Source organism: Galeopterus variegatus, unplaced genomic scaffold (assembly GCF_000696425.1).
Source record: "Galeopterus variegatus unplaced genomic scaffold, G_variegatus-3.0.2 Scaffold647, whole genome shotgun sequence".
In the NCBI taxonomy this organism is placed as follows: domain Eukaryota; kingdom Metazoa; phylum Chordata; class Mammalia; order Dermoptera; family Cynocephalidae; genus Galeopterus; species Galeopterus variegatus.
In genome coordinates, this window is record NW_007726758.1 from 8,253 (window position 1) to 33,654 (window position 25,402).

The following is a 25,402-nucleotide window of genomic DNA, read 5'->3' on the forward strand; positions in this document are numbered from 1 at the left end:
ACACAGGGCCGAACCCATGGCTCACTCGGGAGAGTGTGGCGCTGGGAGTGCTGAGGCTGCAGGTTTGGATCCTATATAGGGATGGCCGGTGCGCTCACCGGCTGAATGCAGTACAGGCGACACCAAGCTAAGGGTTCCGATCCCCTTACCAGTCACACACACACACACACACACACACAAAAGACACACAAAAAATGGAAAGACATCCCATGCTCATGGATTGGGAGAACCAATATTGTCAAATATTGATTCCAAAGTGATCTAGAGTCAATGAAATCCCCATCAAACTACCCATGACACACTTCACAGAAATAGAAAAAAACAATTAAAAAATTTATATGGAACAACAAGAGACCCCAAAGAGCCAAAACATTCCTGAGCAAAAAGAGCAAGATGGGAGGCATCACACTCCCTGACTTCAAAATATGCTACAAAGCTATAGTAATCAAAACAGCATGATTCTGGCACAAAAACAGACACATAGACCAATGGAACAGAATAGAGAATTCAGAAATAAAACCAACAACCTACAGCCAACTGATTTTCAACAAAGGAGCCAAGAACATACATTATGGAAAGGTACATATATACAATTATCATGGGTCAATTAAAAAAAAAAGTAAATTAAAAAAAATTTTAGAGATACAAGTAGATTAGAGGTAACCAGAAATGGGGGGAAGGAATAATGAGAAGTTATTGCTTAAAGGGTACATAGTTTATGTTTATGATGACAAAAGAAGTTTTGGAAGTAGAGACTCTGGGTACACAGCATTGTGAATATAATTAACTCCATACAATTATATTTTTAAAATTCTTAAAATGGAAATTTTGCATTACGTATGTTATAGCACAGCCAAAAAAAGAAAAAAAATCCTAATTCTTCAATAGATATTCAGTCTCCACTCCCACCCCCACCTCACTCCATACCTCAACTCATTCCTGGGAGGCAGGGAAGTGGGGACTTCGGGGCCTATGTCCTGTAGTGAGGGGAGAGCACAGAAGAGCAAGTATGAGAGAAAATCATGAAAAAAGGAGTAGAAAGGAAAGCAATATAGGAAGGAAAGAGAAAGAACAGAGAAGGAGGAAGCTCGTGGGGGCAGAAGCCAGGCAAGGAGAACACAGGGACCAGCCAATGCCCAGTGAACAATGACCTCACAGACGTTTGGGGCCATTTCCTCACCTGGAGCAGATGTGGCCCGGGTGCCATGAGAGACGAGAAAACCACCTTCCCAAACTACTCTGACACAGGGTGGGAGTGAGGACCCACATAGCAGGGCTCAGAGGAAAAGAGGGGTGGGGATCTGGACCAGTGGGACCGTGGGGATCAGGAAGCCTCAGTTACCGATTGTGGAAGGGGTGGGGCGGGGCTCCCGGATTCCTGGGACACCCAGATATCCAGGCTCTTCAAGCAGCTGGAGCTCAGAGGGTGTGGCCCAGGACCTCATTTAGTAAGGCCCTTCCTTCCCCACCCTTTCCTGGCTGTCTTGGGTAAAGGAAGGTATAAAGGGCTGGCTTCCTGGCAGAAAGAGAAGAAAGGCTGGTCATGGGCCCTGGCCCACTGCTGGCCCTCCTGGGGGTCACCTTCATGCTGCCCCGTGAGTGACGACCCCGACCCGGAGGGGGTTTCCCTGGTGTGGTGGATGATCAGGGCCACCCTGCTGAGATGGGTTTGCTTTTCTCCCTCCCAGGACAGCAGGCCTTGGTCTGCCAGTGGGGGACACTTCAGTTCGTGCGGAATGTATCGGACATGCCCCTGCAGTGGACAGCTGGCCAGCAATCCTGTGAGATCGGCTGGGGTTGCCAGGACACGCTGATGTTCATCGAGAACGGTGAGAAGTGCTCCCCAGAGCAGAGACCCCGCCCCCGCCCCCTTTTGTCCTGGCTAGCACATGGTGCAGAGACCTAGCCCCAACCCCGAGACCAGGAGCTCCTCCCCTCCCCAGTCAGGGCAACCCCTGGGTGCCCAGTTGCCTCCTCTCCAGACTTTCACCCTAGGGCTCGATGCAGACCGTCCCTCTAGGACCCTGGAGCCCTGATCGCCACCCCGTCTGTCTCCCTCTCGCGGTCCAGGACCCCAAGTGAACTTGGTGCTCAGCAAGAGCTGCACGCAGGCAGAGGACCAGGAGGCCCAGGTCACCCACCACAGGGCAGGCCCGGGCCTCTCCGTAGTCTCCTACACCCACGTGTGTCGCCAGAAGGACTTCTGCAACGACCTCTCCACCACCGCCCCGCTCTGGGCCCCGCCCCTCCCAACAGGTGCCAGAGGAGGAGGGACCAAACCGGGAGGGGAGGGAAGGGACTGTAGGGAGGAGGGAGGGATAGAGGCTGAGGGCCTGGAGGTGAGCACAGAGGGGCTGTTTATTTGGACTCACGACCACCTTCCCTGTCCCTGGACTGCTCCCTGGCTCCCTCCTTCACTTCTTGGCTGCCTGTCACTCCCGTCTCTTCCGTACCCCTCCTGTACTCAGTCCCCAGGTGCCTCTCCCCACTTCTCATAGTCGCTCTCCTTTGCTCTCACTAGCCACACATCCCTAATTCATTCCCTGCACCGAGGCTGTGATGAGAGGCGCCCCAGGAGAGCACGCTGGGGAGACAGCAGGTTGATTCTTGGGGAGGGCAAAAGCAGGGTGGAGAGAAGGCATCTGATTTTAATCCAGAGCCCTCTGGGTGCCCCTCACTCTGTCTGTCACCCCCCAGAGCCCGGGCCAGTGCGGTGCCCAGTCTGCTTTCCTACATTCGGATGTCCAGAGGATGCAGCAGAGCAGATCTGCCCTGCCGGGTACACGCACTGCTACAATGGAGTCCTCCAGCTCAGGGGAGGTAGGCCAGGCCTGAACTGGGGGGTCTGGGGACTGAGACCTGAGTCTCTGGGAAGCAAGGGTAAGCCGAGGCATGGCAGGAGACCCAGAGGAGGGTGGGCCTAGCTTCCTGGATGTGCACCTCTCTCAGGGGTCGGATGGTCCTCACATCAGTGTCTTTATCTCTCCCCCTCTCCCCCTTTTCATAGCGAACATCTCCACCAATCTGAAAGTCCAGGGATGCATGTCCCAACCAGGCTGCAACCTGCTCAATGGGACCAGGAAAATTGGGCCCATTGATGTAAGTGAGAGCTGCAATGCCAAAGGTGAGTGCCATGCCCGGCACTGAGGCTGTCCCTGCACTGCAGCAGCCTTGGGGCACAATGATCCTTGCTAATGTAGGAGACATTCAAAGCATCACATGAAGCCAGCAGTCACAAGGAATTTAGATGCTTATTACTCACTCTGGTATGTGCAAAGTGAGGGGATTCTTGGTTGGGTGCCAGCAAGAAGTGTCCAGGTGAGGGGGAGAGAGAGGGTGGGTGGTCCAGGGCACAGATCTATAGGACAGGAGCCCATTGGTGGGAGTTTTAAGTGAGGCCAGACTGACTGAGTTAGGGTGGCCAGTCCGGGTGGAGGGGAGCAGAACAGGAAGGAGGGCCGGAGGACAGGGTGTGTGGCTTGCATGTGACTATCTTTGCAGCCGTTGAGTGCAGGAACAACTGCTGGCTTTCATGCTGGGAGTGGCTGGCATGTTCTACTCCAGTTCCATTCGTCCGTACCTCCGGCCTTGGGTAACCCTGGGTGACTTCAGTTCTATTCGTCCATACCTCTGACATTGGGTAACCCTGGGTCTCCTACTTCCCCTTGATCACCCACATCCTCTCTACTGCCCTCATACACCCCCTACCCATGGAATTGGAGCACCCAGCAGCCTTGCTGCATAGAAAGAAAATTAGAGAGAAAGTCAGGGTGCTTCTGGTGTGACAGGGGAGGCAAGACCCAAACAGGGACACCATGGAGGGTCTTCACTTACGTGTTGCCCCTCGATATTCTCAAGAACTGGAGTTTCTTGATAAGAGGGACAGTGAGGTAGAGGGAAGCCTGGAGGGGAAGGGAGGGTCAGATAGGTGTCCTGGCTTTTCTGGGAGCACGGTCTTCCCTGTTCCTGCCTCAGTTTCCTCATCTGCCTATGTCATCATAACCCTTAGAGCTTCTCGGAGAGAACTGAGTGAGTTCAGCAAACATTCCTCTTTGTGTTTGACTCTGTCTCCCTGGTTAGATGAGAGCTTTGAGGATGGGTCTGGATATTACTGACACTGACGTTTCCTGCTCGTGTAGCACAGGCCTGGCTCAGGACAGGTGCCAGGATGTGTCTGCTGAAGTGAGGATGCCAGGGTGTCCTGCTGGAGACCCCGGATCAGTCAGACCCTGGCCCTGCCTAGAGGGCCTCTAGGACTAGGAGGGGGAGGCCCCACAGACACACATGGTCAAGACTGGGGTGGTCCAGGCTGTGAAGGAGGGGGACACAGAGCCTGGGGGAGCTCGGAGGAGGAAGATACTGATGGCCTGGGAGTGGGGGTTGGGTAAGAGGGCTTCACAGAGGAGGTGACCCGTGAATCGGGTCTTAAAGATGAGCTGCACTTTATTGGTAAGAGAAAAAAAAAAAAAAAACATGAACAGGCAGAAGGAACAGCATGTGCAAAGGTGTGGAGGTGGGAATATGGCTACTGTTTTCAGGAAGGTTCCTCAGCTCTGCCTGGAAAGGGCTCATCAAGAGGAGGGGGTGCAGCTGGGACTGCAGGGTGATTGCAGGTTTTCCAGGTAGACAAGGTGGGTATGTGAAATGACGGGAAAGCTATTCCAAGCAGACGGAAGAGCAGATGTGAGGCTAAGGGGGCAGGAAACAATCAGACACATCTTGGGAATGGATATTGGTAAGTGGAGAGGCAGGTGGGGGGCCTAGTGGTTGGCCAAACATCTGCAAAGCCAGCCTGAGGGTCTGGACTTTCTCCCCAGGGCAGGGAAGCCACAGAAGGGTGTTGAGCGGGGAGGGACAGAGTGTGAGCTGTTTATCTTTCCTTTTGATTAATGCTAGTAACTAGGTAACATTCATAATCCAGAAGGAATTTCAAAAACACACACCACACACATCCCACACAATACACAGAATAGGCCCAACACACACATCACACCATGCCACATACACACCACATACCACATACCATACAGACACTCCCCCATACCTTCATATACCACCCATGCATCACACACCACACTCACACACACAACACAGGCCACACACCACACAGAAACAAGACAGGCACATAGAAAACACACCATGCCAAACACGCACAACAAACACATACTATGTATACACACTATATCACTACACACTCCCCACACACAAAGCATGCAAACATGCCATGCACACACCACATACCACATCCAGCCCCTCACATGTACTACACACACATACACACCACGCATGCACATCACACATGCACCCCTCACATAACATACACATACACTCCACAAACCACCCACATGCCACATAAAACACAGCTATTAATGCCACAAATAAATGTTCTTAATACATACCCATATTCTGTTAGCTTTTGACATCAGAGCCAGATCTGGAGGGTGACTTTGCCTTCCCTGGTTAAGTTCAGTTTAGCAGTTTAGCAAATATTTAGTGAGCATCAGCAAGAGCAGGTGTCAGAAGCTGGGAGTGCAACACGATGTCAGGGAACAAGTGGAGGAGGGACTGGCAGGGGACCAGCTCACGCGGGGCACGGGGTGGGAGAGGGCTGGAGCAAGAGCACAGGTTGTCTCCAACAGGCCCTGGCTGCAGCCCATGTAGAAGAAGAATCGGGGGCTGGAAAATGTGAGGCCTTGAGTGCCCCCCTAAGGAACTGGGCAGTGGTCCCAGTGAGAGAAGGTCTGTCTGGGCCAGAGAGGTGTGGGATCTGGTCTCTACTCTGCTGCTGAACCAGCTTTTGAGTATCAGCATCATTTGAGAATCAAAAGTCTGAACATCTCATTATTCTCTTTCATCAGATCTGGGGAGGATAAGGGGATGGTTCCAGATGTGGCGAGGGGAGCACATGCAAAGGGCCTGAGGTGGGCGTGTGCCTGTCTGGCCCACTGCTGTCATTGCAACCACTGCCCCATTTCTTAGGGGGCCGGTCGAGGCCTCACATGTTCCAGCCCCTGGTTCTTCTGCAACATGGGCTTCTGCCGGGGCCCTTTGAGACAACCTGTGCTCTTGCCCCCAGTCCTCTCCCACCCCATGCCCTCATATGAGCTCTTCTGTCACCTGGAGCACACTTCCCTCCTCCTCCTGTTCTCTGACATTGTGTTGTACCCCTAGTTAGGAGGACATGTGGGTGGGGCAGAGTGATCCAGAGAGAGTGGACAAGGGCGTGTGGGTGGAGAGGTAGGCAGAAGCCAGTTCGTGTAGGGCCTCATGGGCCATTGTAAGGACTTAGCATTTTATTTTACGTGGGAGGGGACCTACTGAAGTCTTCTGAGCAGAGAGTGACATGAATTGACTTTGCTTTAATGAGGATCCTTCTGGCTGCTAAGCAGAGAACAGAGCGAGGGGGATGCGAGAGGGGAGGGGCACAGGGAGAGCCTGGAGGAGGTGGGGGAGAGCTGATGGGGTCCTGGGCCTAGGAGGAAGCAATAGAAGTGGTGACAGAGGTCAAGAGATGTTTTGCAGCTTAAGCCAACAGGATTTCCTGATGGACGCAAGGTGGGGTGTGGGAGAAAGGGAACTGTCCAGAATGACAGTGATGTTTTTGGCTTGAGCAATGGAAGAAAGGAACCACCATTGACCAAGAAGGTGTAATGTGGGTGGGGATAATGAGGATCAGGCTTGAAGGCGAGGAGCAGGAGCCACTCTTTTGTCATCTGTGAATGGGGAAATGAGCAGCCCTCCTTCATGGGGCTGTTGGGAAACTTCCACAGGTCGGTGGGCACTGAGTCCTCAGCACAGGAGTTTCTGCATCATGGGACACACAGCTGCTGATCATGTGATGGCCTTAAGAACAGGCGAGGGTCATGGTTTTCAAACTAGACTCCTGAGGGCCACCAGGACCAAGGTAGCTGGGGATAGTCATCAACACCTGTCTTCACCATCACCCACCTCCGCCCTGACCCTAGGGAGCCAGAATGCCCGAAGTCTCAGACCAGCCCTGCCACCTACTAGCTGTGTGACACTGGGCTATTTGGCCACTCCTCTGCCTCTGTTTCCCCATCTTGAACATGGAGCTGATGATGATGATAATACCACCTACTTTGGGGGTTGTTGTGAGGAAATAGGCAATCCAGATAAGGTGGGAAGGATTAAATGGGCTAATCCGTGGAAGTAATTACAACCACTGGACACCAAATAAATGCTCAGTACATAATAGGCATTTGAGCATGTTTGTTTGGAACTTAGTGTTTCTCAGTTAAAAGAAATACATGGATGGTCTCAGGCTACCTTCCTCCTTATCCTGTCGAGGAGCTTGAAGTCTTGATAGGGAAGTAGGGATTGAGGGTGAGGAAGAGCTGTCAGTCCCTCTCACATGGAAAGGGAGAAACAGCCTCCCTCAGGGCGCCAAGAGGAGGCTCCTGCAATTGTTTAAGCAGAAACGTGGTAAGCAATGCCAATAAGGCTTAGACTTCCAAGTTCCTTCTTAATTCAACATTGAGGGACACTATGGCCAGGTCACAAGGAGTGTGACCAGCTATGTGATCTCCTTCCCTAGCGTAGGACTGGGGGGACAGACATGGTGAGTTCCCTGGCTTACACAGACCCTGGTGATTTTCTCTCCCCAGATTTTCTGTTTTGTCATCGGGGAGTCACATTGCAGATTAAGGCCAACTTGACTCAAGAACCCGCTGAATGGACTACATCTAGTTACCAGATGTGTGGTGCTGGAGAGGTGTGTCAGGAGACGCTGCTGCTCATAGATGTGGGTATGTAGGCTGGGCACGAGGGCGATACATGGGCACCGGGTGTCCTGCATCCCCACCTTGGATTCCATCCCCTGAATTTCCTGGTCTGTTCCTTTCACACTGGGCAATCTCAGCCCAACTCTTTCTCTCTCTGGGCCTCGGTTTCTCCTCAAGAAAACTGGCACGAGGCAACGGCTATAATAGTACCTGCCTTGCTGGGCACTGTGAAGATGTAGGTGGAAATCCATGCCAAGGGCTGAGAACAGTGCCGGCACAGGGGAATCCCAGTAATTTCACTCACTCAAGAGATGTTTCTTGAGCACCTGTTTTAGGCACTGCAGATCCAATTGATCCGCCTTCTCACACCTTTGCACTCTAGTGGGGAAACACACACAAAAAAACAAAAACAAAAAGGAGGAGAATATGGATATGAAGATAAAAGCTCTAGAGAGAAATCCAGCAGGGAAAAGGAGATAGAGAAAGTGAGGCGGAGGCTGTGATCGTCAGACAGTGCCCAGGGAAGTCTCTGTGGAGCAGGTGATGTTTGAGCCAGCACTGGGAGGCGGCAGAGCTGGCGGGAGGACCCAGGCTCTGGCCTGTCTTTGTCCCACACTAAACATGACTTGAGCTATTATAAGCAGGAGACCTGCATTCACCCTTCACCTGGGGAGCATTGTGGATCCAGGGAGCCCAAATCCACAGCCCCTGCCGTCCGTGGGCCTCTCCCTCCTCCAGCCCCGCTTTCACTGTCTCACCCCTCAGGATACAGATCACTCCTATTGGGGAGCAAAGGCTGCAGCAAGGCTGGGGTGCCAGATTCCCAGACTGTCTCCATACATTCGGGGCCCCTTGGAGTACTGGTCGCTTCCTATGTCCGGTACTGCTCCTCCGACTATTGCAACAGAGCCAGCACTAGCAGCGTCTTGCTGAACGCCCTCCCTCATCCAGGTATGGGATCCAAGGACTTGGGGAGGTGGAGCCCCAGAGACACAGACGCTTGGGCTCAACAGGGGTGGCTGCAGCTGAGAGCAGAGCTGTGCACTCCAACCTCATCTGTGCCCCCCAGCTGCCCCCGCCCCGGGAGACCTGCGCTGTCCTGTCTGTGTGCAGTTGTCTGGTTCCTGCTTACCGAACTCTAACTATGCAACATGCCCTAATGGCACCACTCATTGTTATAATGGACACATTAATCTCAGGGGAGGTGAGTGCTGAAGGCTGGGTTCCAAAGATGAAGGGGTTGGGGGCCTGAAGTCATTGGCCTTGAGGTGGGAGGCTGCTTGTGGCCCTGACTCGTGGGTTTCAGAGTGGAGGGAGTTGAGGACCTAGATTTCTAGGTCTGAGGGAGGAGGGGCTGGGGACCTGGACCCCTGGGTCTGAGGAACTTAGGCGTGTGGCACTGTGTCCTCTCTGACTCAGTCTTCACCCTCCAGGTGGAGTGACCTCTACATTGAGCGTTCAGGGCTGTATGGCCCCATCTTCAATATCGTTGTTGAACCACACCCGGAATATTGGGGCTTTCTCTGTGAAGGAGAATTTTGAGGGTCAGGAAGAGGATGAGAAGCCTGTTAGCCATGACGGAGTTGCTCCTGCCCCCCACCTGGCTTGGGTAGTGGGGGCTGGGCTAGCCCTAGCCCTTTGGTGTGGAGGGCTTTGCCTTTACTGCTAACTCCACTTAGCCTTGATTCTTAACCTCTGCTGCCCGCCCCCACCCCCTGAAACCAACTGCCCCTCTGACCTCATAACCTAATAATGTTGGACACCAAATCATTTTCCCATCCTCTCCATGAGTTATCATCCCCCACACACCCACACACTTTATCACCTGATAACAACATATGGAAGGGCCTGGGAGCAGCTGAACTTGCCTTATGGGTGAAGGGATATTCAAGGAGTGGCCACATGTGTCTCATAATAAAAACATTGTCCTTCCTCCCAGTGCTGGGATTTCTCTATGTGAGGGGAGGTCAGGACAGCCAGAGCTCTGACATGGGGGGAGAGAAGTATTTGGTGAGAGAATCAGCATCCAAGGCCCGTCATTCATTGTTCTGGTCCACATCTCCATTCCAGCCTGGGTGATGGCAGAGTCTTCAGGGTGCTAGAGAGAGAGAGACAGACAGACAGACAGACACACACACACACACACACAAACACACACACACACACACGCACACACACACGGGAGGTGGGGAGAAAGAGATTTATTTACAGGACCTCTAGCTGAAAAATGCATCCACCCCACAGTGGCACTAGAGGGAGGGTGTATTAGTCAGGGTTCTCCAGAGAGACAGAATCAATAGGATATGTTATAATTATATGAGAGGGATCATTAGGGGAATTAGCTCACATGACTGTGAAGAAAAGTCGCATCATAGGCCGTCTATAAACTGGATGCCGTAGTGTGGCTCAGTCCAAGTCCAAAGACCTCAAAACCAGGGAAGCTGATGGTGTCCTTGGTTTAAGTCCTGGAACCCAAAAGCTCAAGAGTCTTGAGGTCTGATGTCCACAGACAGGAGAGAAGGGTGTATCCCAGCTCAAGCGGATCGAGAGATTGACCTTTTTCCTCTGTCTTTTTTTTTCTCTGGACCCCCAGTGGATTGGAGGGTTGCCACCCACACTGAGGTTCCCACCCAGTCCACTCGACTCTCATACTAATCTCTGTTGGAAACACCCTCGTGGACTGTATTAGTCCATTTCGTGTTGCTATAACAGAAATACCTGAGACTGGGTAATTTATAAAGGAAAGAGGTTTATTTGGCTTATGATTCTGGGACAGCTGCATCTGACGTGAGCCTCAGGCTGCTTCTACTCATGGCGGAAAAGTGGCAGGCAGCCGGTGGGGACAAGCAGATCACATGGCGAAAGAGAGAGAGAGAGAGAGAGAGAGAGAGAGAGAGGAGGTGCCAGGGTCCTTTAAACAATCAGCTCTCGTGGGAACTAATAGAGCGAGAACTCACTCACTACCCCTCCTCCCCCATAGAGAGCATTAATCCATTCAAGAGGGATCTGCCGCCATGACTCAGTCAGTTTCCAACGCTGCCACATTGGGGATCAAATTTCCACATGAGTTTTGGAGGGGACAACACATCCAAACTCCATCATGGACACACCTAAAAAGATTGCTTTATCAGGTTTTTTAGCATTCCTTCATCTAACCAAGTTGACACCTAGAATTTACCTTCACAAAGGGGAAGGGGGAATTAATGTCCTAACCTCAGTCAATGTCCTCCCTGTAGTCTCCTTTTGGGGCTCCCCATTGGCTGACTCCAGCTGGAAGCCAGAGGCAGGAGATCCCGTTGCTGCAGTCCCCATAGATCTGCCACTCACACTGCAAAGCGAGGGGAAAAGGAAGGAGAGTGAATCTGAAAAAGGAAACAGAAAGTGTCCAGAACAGTCCACCCCTCCCCCCTCAGCATCCACCATTTTCCTTTGTCCAGATGAAAATCAGACTCCTTGATACAGAAGACACCCAGTTCCAATCCATTACCCAATCACTGTAGCATTGTGTGATAGTGACAATGAAGTCCTGCTCCCATAGCATTAAACCACTGGTTCTTCATCAACCACAATGAGAAAACGATGTGATAGCTGCTGAGGTCCTGGGTGTGGTGCTGGTGGCAATCACAGCTGCCTCCTTTCACCACCCATTCCATGTTCCCTCACCACCTCCTTGGGACCACTGACGGGTGACCCATGCCTTCACTCCTATGGGGGTGAGTCTTGGATGGTCTTGTGCTTATCAGGTTTCTGCACTTTTCCACCGAATAGGGCCACTGGCCAAGGAAATATGACCCCCCACAAGTTGCCTGCCTCCCAGACCCAGCCACCCAACATCCGTCTGGTCATCGGGGTCAGTCGTCCCTCTGCTTTGCTGTTGTTTCAGCAGCACGAGGAGCACAGAATGGCAGAGGGCGGTCCTGGCTTTCTATCGACTCCAGCTATGATGGGATTCTTCATCCACATTGTCCCAAGGCCACAGGGACAAGAAGCAAACATTCTTGCAGTGGGTTGTTCGGTGCAGCAGTGGGAGGGGCACTCCTTATTTCCTGGACCCACGCGTGCTGGCCATGGAGGAAGTGGCATGAGAGGCTGGCATGGAGGAAGTGGCATGATAGGCTGGCCGTGGAGGAGGTGGCATGACAGGCTGGCATGGAGGAAGTGGCATGATAGGCTGGCCGTGGAGGGGGGGGCATGATAGGCTGGCATGGAGGAAGTGGCATGATAGGCTGGCCGTGGAGGAGGTGGCATGATAGGCTGGCATGGAGGAAGTGGCATGATAGGCTGGCCGTGGAGGAGGTGGCATGACAGGCTGGCATGGAGGAAGTGGCATGATAGGCTGGCCGTGGAGGGGGTGGCATGATAGGCTGGCATGGAGGAAGTGGCATGATAGGCTGGCCGTGGAGGGGGTGGCATGATAGGCTGGCATGGAGGAAGTGGCATGATAGACTGGCCGTGTAGGAGGTGGCATGATGGGCTGGCTGTGGAGGAGGTGGCATGATAGCCTGGCCGTGGAGGAGGTGGCATGATGGGCTGGCTGTGGAGGAGGTGGCATGATAGGCTGGCATGGAGGAGGTGGCATGATAGGCTGGCCGTGCAGGAGGTGGCATGATCAGCTGGCTGTGGAGGAGGTGGCATGATGGGCTGGCCATGGAGGTGGTGGCATGATAGGCTGGCATGGAGGAGGTGGCATGATAGGCTGGGCGTGCAGGGGGTGGCATGACAGGCTGGCCGTGGAGGAGGTGGCATGATGGGTGGCCATGGAGGAGGTGGCATGACAGGCTGGCCATGGAGGAGGTTGCATGGTAGGCTGGCCGTGCAGGGGGTGGCATGATAGGCTGGCCATTGGTGTAAGATGTACAGCATTTCCTGTTGGATGGCAGGGTATGGTCTCTCACTGGTGTCCTAATAAGCCACTCATGGGCTGTTCCATTCTGATAAGCCGACTGCCTCAGTGTAGTGGGCGCCTGGGAAGGTCAGTGAGTCCCACGGGTGGGAGTAACTAGCTCATGTCCTTTGCCTTACGATGTGTCCCCTAGTGGGAAGCAGCGCGGCACGGGACACCATCCCAATACAAAAGACATTTTCTAAATCCGAAAATGGCAGTGTTCACAGAAGTGCTGAGTGCAGGGAGGGAAAATCAGAACCCACAGTGTGTGTCCATCCCTGTGGGGACAAAGCTACGTCCCCTCCCTGACAGGAAGTGTGCTGTGTCTTCGACCTCCCTCCAGTGGCCAGGTCATCCTGCTGTAGAACGACGCCATGCCAGGGGCTTCACAGTGGCCTCTGCCTGTGTTGGGTTGGGTGCTGAGCACAGTCAACAGCCAGTCAGCCTGGAGAGAGTCAACCCATTTGTCCTAACCATGTACGGCCTCTGTCCCTGCCCCATGGCCATGTTGCATGTAGACCCAGTGAGCAAGCTCTGCTGGGGAAGGAAGCTGCCAGATGCTGTCCACTGAATATTAAGAGCTGTCTCCTCAGTCAGTGTGTGTCCTGGTGGGCATGTGCGTGGGACATGCAACCCCACACTCTGCCCGTCCCCAGAGGACTGTCTGCATCTTCTTCCTGTCTCAGTTTTATTCTTTTATTCTGTTCTTGACCAGGGGGCCCACCATGGATCCATTTACAAGTGGACCTAAGGCTATGTCTCCCTCCATACAGGTGGACCCCTGAAGTTTTCCCACCTGGATGATTTCCCTACTTCACTCCTTCAGGGCCACCTGTGAGTGGGACACTAATGTAGCTGCCATCCACTTTTGTCTGGTGCCAGCTCATCGTGAGAATTCATCCTGCCCTTTTCTTGCTCTGTAAAGAAGTCACAGGGAATCCCCAGGAGTCCATAGTTGTGGTAGATGAAGAGGCAGGAGGAGCAGGTGCCCACCTGCTGGGGCATTTACCTGTGCCCTCCAGACCTGCTTAATCCTGATCTCATACACACCTTTCCCATGGAAGATGGGTACTGCGGTGCACACCCCATGTCAGGGCTTGGTAGCTCAGACAGCACCCAGGACATGATGGGCAGTTCAGGTAACAATGCCCCTGTTGGTGTCACGTGATCAGGCATTCAGATTTCTCTGTGCCCAGTAATAAGCCAGGAGCTGCTTTCCAAATGGGGGATAGTGTCTGCAGAAGGAGACATACCTTTGATCCAAAACCCTGAGGATCTGCATTGTGTTTATCCTATTTTTCTATGTCAGTTTTTGTAACTTTCAATAACACCAGATCTGTTGAGTCACATGGCCTGAGGTTCAGGACAGCTGGTTTCCAGCCTGGATTTTCTGCAGAGCCATTTCCTGCTCTAGAATCCACTCAAAACTGGCCGCCTTATGGGTTTCCTCACAAATGAGTAGGAGTAGAAAGTCAAAATATGCTACATTTTGCCTGCCATATCCTAAGGGACCTATCTCTTATCTCAGGGCAGAGGCACAAAATGCAACAAATTGTCTCTCAGTTTAGATGAAATATTGGGACTTGCCCCAGACCTATAGGTCCCAGGGTTTACATCAGTCTGGTAAGAAGGTTGATGTCTGCACAGTTTATCTCCCACCCTGTGGCACACACCTGTCTTATTTCTAAGTCATTAACTGGACTTGCCGCTTCTTGCTCACTGTGTCTAGTGAAATTAACATAATGTCACAAATGAAGTGAACCCGTGTGATGTTCTGTAGAAAATCAGGTGATCGAGGTCCCTTTGCACCATGAGAAAGAGCAGGAGAGCAGACCAAGCTGTAAGACCACAAAGTTAAGGTGTATTCTTGTCCCTGAAATATGAAAGCAAATGCTTCTGATTATCTCTGCCAATAAATATGAAAAAAGGGCAGTTAGATCTGCAGCTGCATGTCCAGGGGCTGCAAGAAGCCACAGCTAGAGCTGCAGCTGCAGTTGTCATTGCCGCTTACCTGTGCTGTATCCTGCCATCACTCTCCTGACATTTTCGCAGTGACCAAACAGGAGCAATAAATGGAAGTGTGGGAGCAGTCTAGACCCCTGCATCTCTCAAGCTTTCATGTTGGCACTAATCTCAGAAATTCCCCCAGGGGTGCATTATTGCTTCTGATTTACTGTCTCGGTGGAGGTGATGATAGTGCCAGAATTACCATTTGGCTTTTTCTACCATAATGGCCCTCACTCCATGGGTCAGGGAACCTGTGCAGGGATTTTTCCAGTTACCTATACCTATTATACAATCTGGGATGACCTAAATAACAGGATAAGTCTTGTGGTCTTACTTGGTCCCCTAGGAAAAGGATTTGAACCAAAAATCTATTGATAAGGATTGAATTGTTTCCCCCAAGTTTTATGTATTAGAAGCTTGTGACTGTTGGGAGTGTGGGAAATACTATTATGGTTAATTGAAAGGTGGAATCTTGAAGAGGTGATTAGAGTGTGAGGACCCTGCCTAGTGAATGGATTGATCCATTCACTGAGTAATAAATTAATAGATTAATGGTGGTCACGGTTATGGTTCTGAGGGCTTTAAAAGGAGCATTCACAGGGAGCTCTCTCTCTGCCTCTGTCATCTCACAATGTGATGCCCTGTGTTGCTGAAGCCACCACCAAGGAAGACCCTCACCAGATGTGTTCCCTGGACTTTAGACTTCCCAGCCTCTGAAACTGTAAGCAATACATTTTGTTTTCTTATAATTCACCTAATTCCAGGTATTTTGTTATAAGCAACAGAAACAGACCAATCTATCTATCTATCCTCTGACTCATTCACAGTGGGGATTAGCATCCCCATCATCCAAACAATCCCTGGAAGACCTGAGCATTTCCCTTTGACCAGTGCCCAACTCTCCCAGACAAATGCCCCCAGGTCTCTCTGGTGTGGAGGAAGATTCACTGTCTACACCCTTAGCTGCACTGCAGGGTCCTTCTCGAGCAGATCCAGCCTCCCCCTCATTCTTGGTGTCCCAGGTCTGTGAACTGGCTTAGTCTGGGAACTGGACAAGAGGCCATTGTGACAACCTAAGTTAGAGTTCTTCCCATTGGAATTAGAAAATTTCTACTTATCAAGCCGTATCTTAGTAGACTTCCCATTAATTTCACTTTTAGGGACCCCCTGGTCATTTAGATTTGCCACAAATCCCCACCTGTCAAAATTCTCTGATGACTTTTTTGCTCTGTGGCTTATTTCAGTGACTGGGGCCACCTTGTCTCCAAATGCTCAGTGTCACCACTTGGCCACTCCAAGATCCTCTTTTCCCATGGAGATCAGAGAACCCAGCTCCATTACAGTATTCCCCATAAACATCTTCTGCCTCAAAGGTGAGCCTCTGCAGGACCCTTGCTGTCTCCTCCTCAGTGTATTTCAGGTGACTGAGGAGACTGCACACAGCCAGCCGTTCCATTCTGGCTTTCCCATCTCCCCAGACTTTGAACTCTTTTTGTCTCCAGTATGCCAGAGGATTTCAGCATAGACTCCAGATATAGCTCACTAACCTAACAGATTAGTAATGTCATTCCCAAGTGCTTGAGCCAACACCTTAAATCCCATATTCCATGTAAAAGAATTTGGTTCTATAAAGCCTTTTTCTTCATCCTATCTGGCCTCACACCCTTAGAGTCTGTATCAATCAGGGTCCAGGCAGGAGTCAGAAACCACACACTAATTTGGGCAAGAAAAGTTGAATATAAAGGATCGCTAACTAATAGAGGATTGGAGTTAAGAGGGAATTGACAACTAAAGGGTAAGGAGAACTCTCAAGAAAAGCAGAATGGCAAATATAGGGCATAACTTCCACCCAGGGGCTGGAAGATAAGCCCTTCCTCCTGCAGTGTCCCTCTAGCACCCTTTACTGGACTGTCTAACATTATGCCAGGGAGACAAGAAGTGCTTGCGAGATCTAGCTCCTGTATCACAAGCAGGATGACGAAGGATGGATCTGGAGCTGAGAGAAAATAAATGGTTAATTGGCACGGAATCTATTTATGCACATGTTCTAGGACTCCTGTCAGTGCAGATTGGTGAGATCCTGTAATGCTCTCAGTGTGTGGCTTGCTTGCCCCAGACCAGCCCTGTGCTTCTCTGTCTGGCTATGTTGGAACCTCACTCTTACTGTGGGTGTGGAGGACAGCAAGGCTTCCCAGGCGAGGCAAGTGCCCCAGATGCAGTCATTGGCAGGCTCTTGTGCAGGGGAGAACTGGTTCCCTCAGATGGGAGTGGGAGATATCTTCACTGTGTGAGGAGATTGGTCATCCCAAGGCCCCTATCTCATGTCTGAGGACCACACTCTCTTCTCCACCAGTGCCTTTACCTTAGCATAACTTGTGGGGTTGATCGCCATTAAAGAGTAAACTGAAGCATGATAAAATTTAAGGAGTCTATTTGAGCAAACAATGATGCATCAATTGAGCAGCTCCAAGCCAGAGATCATTTGGGAGCTCCACTGAGGAATGCAAGGGAGAGACCTTTATAGGACAAACACAGATGTAAAGGAAAAATGTATATATTTGTAGGGAAAATGAAAAGTAAATGGTCAGGGTCCCTAGGCATTTGATGTAAATGATAACTGTGCATGTGTGCCCAGGTGTTCCTTGGCTATTGTCTGTGGATGCGTGTGAGCACCCAGGTCTTCCTGGGTTATTGGACTTAAGTATAAAGGATGAATTGCTTTGATACACAGGGCACTCAGTACACCACGGGAGGTGCTAGCTACCTGAGCTTGCATATAAGTAAAGCCTATTAATTTTTACCCATGGCTCCCAGGATCTTTCTCCTATTACCTAGCTCGCGGACCTGCGGATGAGAGGTTTGTGATCCAGTCTGTACAATGGGTTTGAAGGGTCTGTGGGCCCTAGCCCTAGTGAGACAATATTTTATTTTGTTCCAGTTATACAGTTGCCATATTTGGTTTATCCTGTTGGAAAGTCCCTAGTTATATAAGTTTCTTGGCTGCTTCTGAATGGTTGAGCCTAAGTTCAATTTTTCTTTAATAGAGGCATTTACAAGAAATAGCTCAAGTTAAGTTTTGCTTATGTTCACAAACCAAGCAAGGTTAAGGTCACTTATGAGGCCTGACTGGCTTTGTTTGCTCAGAGATTCTTCAGCCCCGTCTCCATTTTAATTCACTTTAACCACACTCACCCGGCCATGCAGCTCTGCAGCTCTTTCACTCAGGCTCTGGGTTTGGTCCTCAGCCAATCTTCCCTGGAGCTACAGGAGGCAAGGGCTCACTGCCAAGGAGGCTTTCTGATTGCTTACTCACATTCCCATTTAGACAGTCTCATCTTTCAATCACTCATTTTGATTTCTAGGATCACCCAAAGAAACCAGCTGTCTCCACCACTGTTGCCATAGTGACAAAGTGCCACAGCCACTTCAGGACCCAATACTTTGCCTGCCACCTGCACTTCCTTCACTGCTGCCACCAGTGACAATTTGAGCGATGCGATGTTGCCATAGGTCTTGTCTCACCTGTGCCCCATCTTCCCCCATCAAAGTGGGTATCTCTGTGCTCCTGCTATGTGGTGGTAAGCTAATCCAAAAATACAATTCTGATGGTCTGTTTCCTGGTGCCACTCCTGATCCTGATTATGGATTGGTCAGGGGACCAGCAGAAAACAAATGGCACACTTAAATCGGGTAATTTGAGCAGAATTAATTAAAAGAACTGCTTATAGGGCCGGCCCGGTGGTGCACTGCTACAGTGCGCCGCTTGGGAGCGCGGTGGCGCTCCCGCTGAGGGTTCGGATCCCACATACAGACCGGTTCCCGCTCACTGGCTGAGCGAGGTGCGGGTGCAGCGCTGAGGTTTGTGATCCCGTTGCCGGTCCCAGTCCGGTACGGGTGCGACACTGAGGGTTACGATCCGTTGCCGGACATGAAAAAAGACAAAAAAATAAAATAAAATAAAAGAACTGCTTATAAATGTAAGGTCAAAATCTAGGGAAACCACAAAGGATGGTCTAGGACTTGGGGGCACCCCTATATTTTAAACACATTGTTATGACAATATATAACATGGCATGTTAAAGTTTGTGGACAAAGATTCAGGACCATATAAACTTGGTCAGGCTTGCATGCACAAAGGCTCTATGCCTAAGGAGTGCCATGCACTTCATAGATATATATTGACTTGTATGAAAAGGCTCAATACTGAAACAGGAAGAGAGCTCCATTCTACACTAAGTCCACACCTGAACACAAGGCCACCCACACTCATGGTGTGTTGGTAAATGCTGAATGACTAATTTCCCAAGGGGAGGGGAAGAAAAGCTCTTATTTGTAGTGTTTGCCAATTTCCATGGTGTGAATACTCTCACCATGGCGGATTTCAAGCTACCAACATGATGTCACTGAACACGGAGCTGGGAAGAAATGCCCAGAAGCAGCCATTATGTAACATTTGTACCATACAGTTGCAATAGATGTAAATAACATGAAGAGCATAGATAATAATAAAATGTAAGATAATTAGGAAGTAATGATTTTTTTTAGTATTTATTACCTTTCTCTTTAATATACTAGTTGACCCTTGAACAACATGGGGGTTAGGGGCATTTACCCTCTGTGCTGTTGAAAATCTGTATATAATTTATAAGCCCTCAGAAACTTAACTACTAATAGCCTGTTGACTGGAAACCTCACCAATAACATAAACAGTTGATTAATACATATTTTGTATATGTATTATATACTGTATCCTTACAATAAAGTAAGCTAGAGGAAAGAAAATGTTATTAATAAAATCATAACAGAGAGAAAATTTTCCAATATATTTATCCAAAAAAATTCACATATAAGTTTAACCATGAAGTTCAAATCCATGTTGTTCAAGGGTCAACATTAATTTAATTGTAAATTGACATAATTTAATTTTTAGTAATGGATGTGTTTAGAAACTAGCGTGCAAAATACCTGAAAATTTAGACATTTACTCTCACGAATCAGAGTTAGCTCCAGCCCACCACTGCCCACAACCCGGAGGGAGTAAGTGTGCATGTATGGGGCGGGACCATCTTCACAATGCCAAAAATCAGTAAAAACCACACAAATAAAAATGCCATATCACCCTGACCAGGGTTAAGCTAGCAGATTTAGACAATTCACTTTAGAATAAAAAAAAAGTCCTTTACCTAAGCTTGTGAATTTTGGTACTGAAAATCTATCTCCCATTCCCATGTTCTAACTCCTATGAGTGACAGATTAGCAGGCATAATTCATTACTTAATTCGGTAATAAGTACTTATTGAGCACTTCTTATTAGTCTAGTCTAGGTGCTTGGGCTACAGAAGTGAACAAAACAGCAAGCATGCTTGCCTTCTTGGAGCTTATGTTATGAAAGGAGTGGGAAAATTATCAAGCATGTGATATTATATCAGCACAGTTGGTCAGTATCGTTGTAAGAATTCAACTTATTAAATTATAGAAAAAAATCAAACAAACTTTGCTGTAGTAAGAAGAGAAAAATTAAATTGTTCGTCTTCATCATTAGGGATTTCTATTGAGTTTTTGATGGCTGTAAAAGCGAGCCTGAAGACTTCTGCAGTATGTGATCCCTGAGAAAAAGGAAAAACATGAGGTGGGCCATATGACTGTCCAACTTTGTGCCTGGAGTCAGTTTCCAGACTGTGGTTCAGGGAGGTGGAACACAAGCAGAGCATGGTGGTCACACTGGGTTGAGTAGACACAGATGAGAATTTGGGGATGAGGAAGTGGCTTAAATTTGCAGAGCAGAGTACTAGAGAGAAGGGAGCTATACAAAGAAAGAGCCCCTAAATTGAGTTTATTACTGAATACTAACTTGCATATACACAGATGAAATTCCAGGTGGTTAGGCAAAAACCAAACAAACTGAATGTCTTAGTCTGTTTTGTGCTGCTATAAAAGACTGGATCACTAATAAAGGAAAGAAGTTTATCTGCCTCACAAATCTGGGGCAGCTGCATCTGGCAAGGGCTTCAGGCTGCTTCCACTTATGGCAGAAAGTGGGAAGAGAGCTGGCATGTGCACGGGGATCACATGGCAGGAGAGGAAGCAAGAGAGAGAGGAGAGGTACCAGGCTCTTTTTAACAACCAGCTCTCAGGGGAACTAATAGAGGGAGAACTCACACTCCCCCAAGGGAGGGCATTAATCTATTCATAAGGGATCTGCCCCCATGACCCAAGCACTTCCCACAAGTCCCCACCTCCCAACACTGCCACAAAATTGGGGATCAATTTTTAACAAGAGTTTTGATGGGGACAAAGATATCTAAACCATAGCACTTATGAAAACCTTTCAGGGATCTACACGTGGAACAATGTCCAGAGTTCACATAGAAAAGAAAGACGTTCAAATTCCAATAAGCCAGGGAAGAGATATCTTATTGAATGCATAGAATATTCAGTAGAAACTTCAGAAAGGTTATACCTTAAAAGTAGGGCTAAACTTGCCCTAGATAAAGTCTGTTCTATACCCATGCTCATACAACTTAAATATTTTATATTATCCTACATTATATGTTCTTAGATATTTCTATATATTAGCAATAAACTAGAAAGTAAAAAATAAAAAATAATTTACCATGGCATCTATACACATAAAGTACTAAGTAATCAATTTAACAAAATGTGTGGAAGACTTTTACACTGAAAGCCAAAGCTTTGAACAGACACCTCACAGATGAAGATATACAAATGGCCAATAAGCACATTAAAAATTGCTCAGCATATTCAGTCATCAAAAAATGAAAATTAAAAGTATGATGAGATGTTACTACAAATCCACTAGAATGACTAAAATTTAAAAGTTTGACAAAACCAAAAGTTAGCAAGGATGTGGAGCAAACAAAATTCACACTGCTGGCGAGAATGTAAAATGTTGCAACCACTTTGGAAGAAGTTCCAGGAGTTCATTAAACACTTACCCTATGCTCCAGAAATTCTGCATTGTACTCAAGAAGATAAAAATATATATTCAAATAAGAGCTTGTATATGAATATTCATAAGAGATTTACATAACAGCTCAAAACTGGAAAGAATTCAAATATTTACTCAGAGGCAAATGAATAAATATATTGGAGTATATCCATACAATGAAATGCTAGTCAGCATTAAAAGCAATTAACTCTATTAATACTCACAATAACATGGATAAATATAAAAAACCATGCTGAACAAAAAAATGCCAAAGACAAATGAGTTCATGCTATATGGTTCCACTTATACAGAATTCTGGAACAGGCAAAATGTTTCACAGTGACAGAAAGTAGTTCAGTGGTTTCCAGTGAGGGTGGGGAAGGTTGGGAGGAGGGGGCTTGACTGCAAAGGGACGTGAGGGAACTTTTTGGAGTTATGAAAATATTTTGTATCTTGATTGGGATGGTGATTACACAGTGTCATTCATTTTTCAACTCCCAGTAAACTGTCCACCTCTAATGGATACATCTTATTGGATATAACTTATACTTCAAAAAAATGAAAGAAGTCCAAACCAAAGGAAATGTTTACTGTTACGTAATTTATATCATGCGGTAAAGTTTTAAACTCACATTCATTTTTAGTTGTACTCATTGTTTCATGACATACAGTTATCTAATTAGTGTTTGACAGCCTTGAGGTTGACAAACGCAGAAGAGGGCGTTTATAATGGGATCACAACTGGTGAGCGTTAGCAAGTTTTATGATACCTATGTTGTCTTACTTACTTTCCTCCTTGGGAATCAGAATCTTAGGAAATAGTAAATTCGGTTTCAAAGTCAACACGCCCAACAAACTGAGATGGAAAATAATTTTACTAAGGAAAACTGCTTTTCTTTCTTCGAATACATATTTTCCTCTTAAAGAGAAATGCATGGTTTCCACATAAATTAGGGATGGTATTAAGGGGGTTGTTCAGCAGAGCATGATACTTTCTAAAGGATCCAAATGCCTGAATTAGGAAAACCTTGTCTGGGGGAATCTAAGGCTGAGTTTGAGTGACTTTTCGTTTCCACAGCAAAATATGAAAGTTCCAGTTGCTCAGCGTTCCCGTCAGCACTTGGTTTGGTCAGTATTTTTGTTTTAACCATTCTAGTATGTGTGAAGTGGTATCTCATTGTGGTTTTAATTTGCATTTCACCAATGGCTAATGATGCTGGACATCTTTTCTACAATTATTTGATATCCATATATCCTCTTTGGCAGAGTGTCTATTCAGGACCTTTACCTATTTTCAATAGGGTTGTTTGTTTTCTTATTGAGATTTGAGAGCTCCTCAGATATTCTAGATCTCCATCTATAACTGTGAATGTGTCAGTTTCTCCTTTTGGTTCTGCCAGGTTTTATATCATGTATTTTGAAACTCTGTTCTTGGGTGCATATTGAATTGACTCATTATTATTTAATTCCCTCTTAATCTCTGGTAATTTTCTTTACTCCGAAGCCTACTTTTTCTGATATCAATATAGCCACTCCAACTTTCTCCTGATTAGTGTTTGCATGTTATATCTTCTTCTGTCCTTTAACTTTTCAGCTACCTATATTATTATATTTGAAATGAACATCTTAAACAGTCAACATGTAATTGAGTCTTTCCCTAATCCATTCTGAAAATCACAGATTTAAATTTGAGTTTTTAGAGCATTTACATTTAAAGTAACTTGGATACAATTTTTATAAATTCATTTCTGTTTTTTTTCCTCTTTCTCTTTCCATGTTGTCTTATGTGTTATGTCTTAGTTTGTTTGTGCTGCTATAACAAAAATATCTCAGACTGGGTAATTTATAATGAGCAGAGACTTATTTTCTCATAATTCTGGAGGCTGAAAGTCCAAAGTCAAGGCGCCAGCATCTGGTGTCTGGTGAGAGACATCTTGCTGTGCCCTCAAATGGCAGATGGTAGAGGGCAAGAGAGAGCAAGCTCACTCCCACTAGTCCTTTTCATAGAGACATTAATTATAAATCCAGACCTAAACACCTCCCAAAAGGCCCCACTTCCTAACACTGTTGCATTGGGGTTTCAGTTTTCAATGCATGAATTTTGGGGGACACATTCAGACCATAGCAGGCTATTTCAACATTTTAGTATTCCATTCAAGTGTATCTATTTTGTTTTTCCCCATATCTCTTTAAAGTGATTTCTCTAGAGATTACAGGATTATAAAATGCATACTTAACTTTTCCCAGTCTACTTAAAATCAATATGTTTTCACTTCAGATAGAATGTAGAAACCTTACCAAATATAGGTCCCTTTACTCTCCTCTTTTTATGTTGAAGTTGTTCTATGTATTCCATTTACACACATTCAAAACCGATGTTATCACGGGAAGGGATACAGAAGGACTCCCGGGTCTGAAGCAGAGTGGGCTTGGGCCTTGACTCCTTGGTCTGAGAGAGGAGGTGGCTGGGGTTCTGGACTCCTGGGTCTGAGAGAGGAGGGACTGCAGGCCTGGAATCTTGGGCCTGAGGGAGGAGGTTACTCAGGGCAAGTTCTCAAAGGTTCCTGAGTAATGAGAGGACTGGGGGCCAGCCATCAGGCATCTAGTATTTGAGGTGAATGTCTTTCTTTATTTTCTCTTATTTTACTCCTGGAGATGGGATCAAAACCACAGAGAGCACAGCCTGCCTGCTCCATCAGTCTGCTCTTTGTCAAATGTCACCAATCAAGACAGTCCCTTCAGTTATTCTAAGAACTGCCAAGCTTCCAGAACATGCCAGCTAGACAGCGACGACAGAATCATCCACACTTACATCTGAATAGAAAGACCTCCTGCTCTGAAGTCTGTGAGCACTGCCCCTGGCCTAGTTGCTGGGACAAGGTTGAAATTGGCCTTGGCCCTTTTGTGACGCGCTTCATCTTTTCTGCCTCCTGATGATACCAATCTATCCTGTCCTGTAGTCCCAAGACTTAAGGACATCTGACACCTAATTATTTCCCATCCACTCCATGAATTACATGCTTATTTTTAGTGTTTTGAATTTTAGGACACCAAATAATTACACAATATTTAGGACTATGATATAAATCTAATTGCAACTCATCTTAAATTATTGTTTATGTTTTTAAAAGTTTGGGAGGGTTCTAAAAGGGCATAATATTCTTCCTAAAGTAATCTAACTAAGTTGCTATTTCTTAATATTTGTATTAACTGGCCCTAGATTTTTTTTTAACCGTTTGAAAGTTATTAATATATTTTCACATAAAATTAAGAGCTTTACCACCCTCACCACCCCCTTTTTTGGCGACTGGCAGCCACAGGGATCGAACCCTGGACCTTGGCGTTATCAGCACCACGCTATAACCCACTGAGCTAACTGGCCAGCCTTAACCCCTTTCTTATTGTGGCATTTCCTTTATTAAAAATAAATATTCATTTATACCATAACTCACAGAAAGAGTACCAATTCTGAAAGTACACAGAACAGATCCTCACTTCATGTTACATTGAAAAGCTTACCTATATGTGAAATAGAATTTTCAGCCACGAACAACAAAGCCAAATGACATGTCTTGTTCGTGGCACTGACACAGACAGGCGCGTTAGATATGATGGCAACCGGTGGCATCTCACTATCACTGCTCACGCATACATTCAGGGGTGCCCGAAGGGACGCCGAAGCGGCCATTCCTCCGTTCAGCCCTCCAGGACACCGTGGAGGAGGCTAATGAGACGATGCAATCCAAGGATGCCGCCTGGACTAAGGAGGGGACACTGCACGTGAAGAGTGGGGAGGCAGAGCTGACTCGCAGTGGCTAG

General features: G+C 47.7%; 1 protein-coding gene across 1 annotated transcript; it reads left to right on the forward strand.

Annotated features, from left to right (window-relative positions):
* The first annotated feature begins 1,663 nt into the window (after positions 1-1,663).
* Positions 1,664-25,402, forward strand: CD177 (CD177 molecule). The gene is made up of 9 exons (XM_008570958.1): positions 1,664-1,829; positions 2,071-2,256; positions 2,698-2,820; positions 3,008-3,124; positions 7,626-7,766; positions 8,508-8,693; positions 8,812-8,946; positions 9,176-9,286; positions 25,242-25,402. The coding sequence occupies exons 1-9, from the start codon at positions 1,664-1,666 to the stop codon at positions 25,400-25,402; spliced, it is 1,326 nt and encodes a 441-aa protein (XP_008569180.1).